This window comes from Denticeps clupeoides, chromosome 17, assembly GCF_900700375.1.
Source record: "Denticeps clupeoides chromosome 17, fDenClu1.1, whole genome shotgun sequence".
Taxonomy (NCBI): domain Eukaryota; kingdom Metazoa; phylum Chordata; class Actinopteri; order Clupeiformes; family Denticipitidae; genus Denticeps; species Denticeps clupeoides.
The window spans coordinates 428,258-434,353 of NC_041723.1; the positions used below are offsets into that span (position 1 = coordinate 428,258).

General features: G+C 46.2%; 1 protein-coding gene across 36 annotated transcripts in view; it reads left to right on the top strand.

Annotated features, from left to right (window-relative positions):
• Nucleotides 1-5,648, top strand: part of mical3a (microtubule associated monooxygenase, calponin and LIM domain containing 3a) — a 69,305-nt gene extending 63,657 nt beyond the window's left edge. For 30 of the 36 annotated variants that reach the window (XM_028957478.1, XM_028957479.1, XM_028957481.1 and 27 more), the window contains 4 exons: nt 1,096-1,161; nt 3,124-3,223; nt 4,500-4,573; nt 4,646-5,648. In XM_028957478.1, coding sequence (XP_028813311.1) covers nt 1,096-1,161; nt 3,124-3,223; nt 4,500-4,573; nt 4,646-4,830 — 425 coding nt within the window. In that variant the 3' untranslated portion in view covers nt 4,831-5,648. The remainder of the gene's footprint in view (nt 1-1,095; nt 1,162-3,123; nt 3,224-4,499; nt 4,574-4,645) is intronic. The other 6 variants (XM_028957516.1, XM_028957515.1, XM_028957488.1 and 3 more) reach the window with 1 other exon arrangement.
• The last annotated feature ends 448 nt before the right edge of the window (nt 5,649-6,096 follow it).

The following is a 6,096-nucleotide window of genomic DNA, read 5'->3' on the forward strand; positions in this document are numbered from 1 at the left end:
CCCATACCTGCTCAGTTGCATTCAGTCCTGTGTGTCTGTGTGTGTGTCTAGGTAGTGTGTAGTGTGGTGCTGTGTGTGCAGTGTCCATCTGCCATGGTCCAGCCATGGTCAGGAGATAGCGTGGAGTTCCGCCACTCCGATCCCGTCCGGGTCGGAATTTTTATTATTTTTTTTATTAAACTTATTTGACACATTTTTTTCTGCTTGAGGAGCGTTTTCTCGATCGGGAATGTGTGTTTGAGCACCGCGAAGACCAACAGGGGGCGCTAATGTTCCGTGTGCGAAGCGGGTGCTTTCGGAACATTGCGAGTTACGAGACCCTCTCTAAACCCACTGGCCTTCTGTGATAGTCCCTTGGGGCGATTACCCACAATTCCATGCTCACCTCATTCTATTCACCCTCAAGTCTGTCGCACCTGCTCCATTCTCCTGTCCATCCTGGTCACTGCGTCCCCGCTGTCCTTCCTGACTTTTATTTTCATTATTATTCAAATTTTTATTATTTTTTTTAATAATCACTCATTTCTCATTTGTGCTTTTGGTCTGAGGGGGGCTGTTTACTGCTGACACTGTTTTCTTCTTCTTCTTCATCTTCTTCTTCTTCTTCTTTCTTCCTCCCTAGGTGTTTGCACATTGATTGCAGGATTTTAATTTACATTTCAAAGCTCAGGCCACAAACAGCGCAGCCAAGAAACCGTTATTATTTTACCACCAAAGACCCACATTTCACCCCGTTAAATGGGCAGATTTGGGACGCAGGCTGGATGTGATGATGCCTTTTTAATACTGTTCGATTTGAATAATATTATTTTCATCATTATGTCTGCTGGCCATAGGACAGGATGAAAGAGCGATTCTCTTTTTTTCTTATTTATTTAAATGAAGTCCCTGCATCCTGTCTCTCTTTCTCTCTCACACACACACACACACACCTTTCTCTTGCTGCTTTCAGTTGCTCTCCCCATTAGTGTTCTCTCGCTTTTTTTTTTTTTTTTTTTCTCCTCACTGTTTTTTCTTCCTCATCTCTCCCCTCCCTCACTCTGCTCCTCTTCCTCCACCCCCTCCTCGCTCTCTTCCCTCACTATCTTGTGGAAGTTGAGTCCTCTGTCAGGAGTCCTCGCCGAAGACCCCTGTCCTTCTGTCCCTGCTGTTCCCCTGCAGGTAACGTAACCTCCGCTCACCTGGGGTTTCCACGGTAACCGTGACCTCGCGGCCCCTCGGGATGTGCCTGATCGGTGCTCTGTGGCATTTACTCGCCCGCTGCAAAATTACAGTCCACACACACACACACACACACACACACACACACGTCAGGAAAAAATCCACCTCGGAAGCTGGAGATTCATTAGGAGAAGGTGACTGCGTGGGGAGAAGACCATTTCAGTTTATGCAGATGAGCTGCCAATCAGAACAGCGCAAACATTCCAACAGGAACAGCAGCAGATTTCTTTTTACACCGCTAACTGGCCGAACAGAATTGTAATTTTATTGACCCTATAGATTTTATTTAGAGCCGTGGTCATTTGGAACTAAACTGTCCTAATATCGAACAAAAACGAGATGCCGACGCATGATAAGAGGGTGACAACGCAGTTTTTGCTTACATCGCGCTCTTTTTTGCCTTCGCCTCATTGGTCAGCAGGTATTAAAGTGACCGCTCCGTTCCCCAGAACTGGAAAAAAAGCTGTGAAACTGGGGAAAAAAAAAAAAAAAATGGTACGAACCTGGAACAAAAGCCTCGAAAATAAAAATAAAAAAATAAATAAAAACAGCGAAACTGGGAGAAAAAAGCTAGAGATTAAAAAAAAAAAAAAAAGCCATGAAACAAAAAAGAAAACAGAAAGCAGCTAAACTGAGAAAAAAAATTAATTCCGCAAAACTGGAATTAACAATTAAAGTCTCACATGCAGCTTTCCAACTTTTGTTTTTCTCGTTTCAATATTAGGACAGTTTTGTTTCTAGTTTTTGCCATAACTGTGATCATTTAAAAGCTGCTGCTGCTGGACAACAGGAGTGATGACTGTTGGTTCTGTACGGATGAGGACGTTCCGCTGTACTGAACGATTAGTGACGTGTTCCGCGCCGCCGCTGTAGTTTTGGTTCTCCGGTTCCGTTGTGGTTTTCATCAGATGCATGTTCGCCCTCTGGGATACGTCGCCTCTGATCCGCTGCACTGTCACTCGTCCCTTGCTGGGTCTGACACCATGAAGTCCCTCGAAATAACACTTTTGCTGTGTGTGTGTGTGTGTGTGTGTGTTAACACACATCGTGGATTAATATGCTTACGTGTATTTGAAGGTTTGGTTGTGGTGGTGATGTTTGTACTTTCTGTATTGTGTTCTGGGTGACGGAGGAGGCCGAGAAGGTGTCGGTGTCAGTCTGGCTCCTCCCCTTCTCTTCTTTCATTTCTCTTCATGGACCTACATGGTAACCATGGTAACTGGGGGGGTTAGGGTTTTATTTTGGGCAAAAGCCGCCACAGCAGAAGAACAGTTCATAAGTTCGTCTTCCTGTTCTAACTTCAGACAAGAAATCTCATCTTGGTCACTCCCGTCCCTCTCTGTCGCTCTGATGCTCCATCACACGATTCTCGCTCTTTGCTCTCTCTCTCTGTCTGGATGTGTCTCATCTCTCTGTCAGTCATTCTTTGTTCTCTTGGCTTTATTTCTCTCTTGTCTCTGTCTCTCTTGTTCCTCTACGTTTTGTAAGAGTCTCCACCCGCCCATAGAGGTTCGTGGTTCTGCTCTGAAGTTTGCTTTAATGTTGCTGCGGGTCTGGTCGCCAGCTGACTCCACCTGAAGCCCCGCCCCTCTGCTCTGGGCGTGGCTTCTGCTGATGGGTCGCTTTGAAGCTGGACTAGTTTAGGGCGGAGTATCTGTAAAGAACGAGGTGTAGAGAACGGGCCGCGCGCATCTGGGTTTGACTGCATCTCCACGCCATCTTCTGCAGACAGCGGAGGGCGCTCTCGATCCCATCCCTCCTGCCTGGCCCGCCCCTCCTGTCCCAGTCATTCCCTGGAAAAAAAAAAAAAAAAAAAAGAGACCTTGGTGGCTTGGCTGTCATTGCATCGCGTCACCCGGCCACCGCCCGGCATCTTCTGACTCTCTGATCTGCCGCTTTCAGGAATGGGCAAGAAGGACGACCCCAAACTCATGCAGGAGTGGTTCAAACTGGTCCAGGAGAAGAACGCGCTGGTGCGCTACGAGTCCGAACTCATGATATTGTGAGCATGACTCCCCTCAGACATTCACTTTCAATTTCCTCTGTAGGCTCCGCCCACATTTACATTTACCGTGTTTATCCAGTCTGTAGTGACAATATGGCAGAAAATTCATATTGCAACATAAATGTAATGGTAGACTATGTATTGTGATATATAATTTAATCTGTAAATTTAGATTTTTTTTGCACATTTCAAAGTAGCCGTGAACGTTGAATATTTATTGCAATTTATAAATATGCAATTATAGAAAAATATAGCAGTTGACCATAAAGGCCTTGACCTCAGCGAAGTTAGCAGTGGGTCCTGTATTTGTCTTTCCCATTAAACCAAAACCTAGAAATCTCCACTTTCACAAAGTCACGTATGTCTGTGAACTTACTCATGCGTTACTCAGCCTGAAAAAAATGTGAAAATGCGAATTAATCCTGCCGCTCGCTGCACTACTGACTGTATGCAGCGCTTCAAAATGTAGCTTAACCCCAAACTGAAAGTCACTGTATTAATGTATATTAACGGTAGTAGCCTAGTGGGTAACACACTCGCCTATGAACCAGAAGACTACGGAGTCACAGGTTCAAATCCCATTTACCATTGTATCCCTGAGCAAGACACTTAACCCTGAGTGTCTCCAGGGGGGGACTGTCCCTGTAACTACTGATTGTAAGTCGCTCTGGATAAGAGCGTCTGATAAATGCCATAAATGTAAATGTAAATATTAAAAATTCCCTCTCCGTTCCAATCAGTCTTTCTATTCCAACTTTTATTCTGAAGCATACCGTCAAAAGTGTAGCAAGTGCATAAAAAAAAAAGGAAGAACGGCTGTATTAAAAAAAAAAAAAAAAAAAAGTAGGCGGGGTTTTGTGCATGGGACGGTAGCACCTCAGATTCGAACTGGCAACCTTCTGATTACCGGGCCCGCCTCCTTAACCGCCAGGCCACCGCCGCCCTCTATCATAATTTTTATGTCTATGAATTTTCTGCAGCTCATAATGACACAGAGCACCTTAAACTACAACTTATTTAGAATTTTATGTATTTCTGATGGCCATCAAATTTAGAAAAATATGTTTATGGTTTGATAATATTTAGTTATTTGGTCATTTTAACCACATTTTTACTGCCTGTCATCGCTGCCCTTGTTTGCATGTCGTATTGGGATCTGACCTACTTTCTCTTTTTTTTTATTTTTTGAGCGTTTTATAATATTATTAGCATTCGCCCTCATGCTGGTTGTGTCCCCATTCTGTCCTCACTTTGACCCCTGACCCCTGTCCAGCGCCCGAGAGCTGGAGCTGGAAGACCGACAGAGTCGTCTGCAGCAGGAGCTCCGGGAGCGGATGGCGGTGGAAGGTAAGTAGATTTCATCAGGACGCACCGTGCTCACGTTCCAGACTTCCTGCTGACTTCTCCCCTCTTCCTCAGACCACCTGAAGACCGAGAAGGAGCTGGCGGAGGAGAAGCAGATCCTGAACGAGATGCTGGAGGTGGTGGAGCAGCGCGACTCTCTGGTGGCGCTCCTGGAGGAGCAGCGGCTGCGGGAGAAGGAGGAGGACAAGGACCTGGAGGCCGTCATGCTGTCCAAGGGCTTCAACCTCAACTGGGCCTGAGGAGCCGACGCCCTTCCTCTTCCTCCTTCCAGTTTCCCGTGATCCCCTGGAACAACGACTGCTGACGGAAGTCTGTAGGTGTCCCAGACGAGGAACCTCTGGGGTACGGACGTCTGGTGTGTTCTACGCGTCTCCAGAGATGCCAGGAGCCGCGCGGTCGGCTGTAGCGTCTGTAGCATCGGTGACGGGGCTCGTCATCGATAAGCCATGCAGGGACGGACGCGGACAGCCTCGCACGTCTCACGTCTCCTCGATCAGAAGAGGTCACGTCCAAAAACCCCACATGTTTACAATCAAGACTATTTATAATGCATTTAATCTGTAACGTCCCAAATGATGCTAATAACTTGAATGTACTTTGTCTTTAGGACCGTATTATCGATCGGTTTCACTCGGAGGTCCTCCGCCCTCCCCATCCGGGAAAAGCGCGCATATGCAGATTTTAATTTTATTTGAAATACTCCAGCATATCCGACACGCCCCTTTTTAAACCCGTTTGGTTTTTATTTTGTTGCTGTTTGAACCGTATTAATTTATACACACGTTTGTTCTTCTTTTAAGGTTCGGGGTGAGCGCATTTTAAACGGATCACTTTACGGCCAGCGCGGCGTAGACGGTGTGAAATGTGTGACAGTTTATTGATATTTATTAACATCGGTGCAAAAAAAAAAACAACAATGTATCATATGTAAAGAAAACGAAGCCTAATTTTTAAATGAAGTGTTGCCCGGGACAACTGTAAATGCTTCCTGTAGCTAATTTGCATATAGGGTGGATGTATGCTGTAAAGACAATAAAATGCAGTTGCTATTTGAAAAGAATCTTGTTGGTGTACCCCCCCCCCCCACACACACACACACACACACACACACACACTGATATTAATCCAGTAACCGGGTCTCTCAATAAAAGCTGGACGACGTTAATCTCCCCCGGCACCGCCTGGAGAGCCTCTGGTCCACCTCTTGGTGTTTTACTACAGAAACGATTCGCTGAAATATTGACGTCCCTGCGCATGGCCCAGTCATCGGTGATCAGATGGACTGAGACCCTCAGATAACTGGGCGGGGAAACCGGGGCTCCCAGTACACCAGTGCTCTGTGGGTCCTGATTATATGGGTCAAGTGTAAGGAATGAGAGCGGCTCATCACGTACACCTCAGCCCTGGGGTGGTGAAGAAGAGGTTCCTGCAGACGCCTTCAGCTGGACGTGCTTTCACCCTGCCGCATAGATCAAAAGTTCGACTTGTAAAAAGGTTCTGTTTCA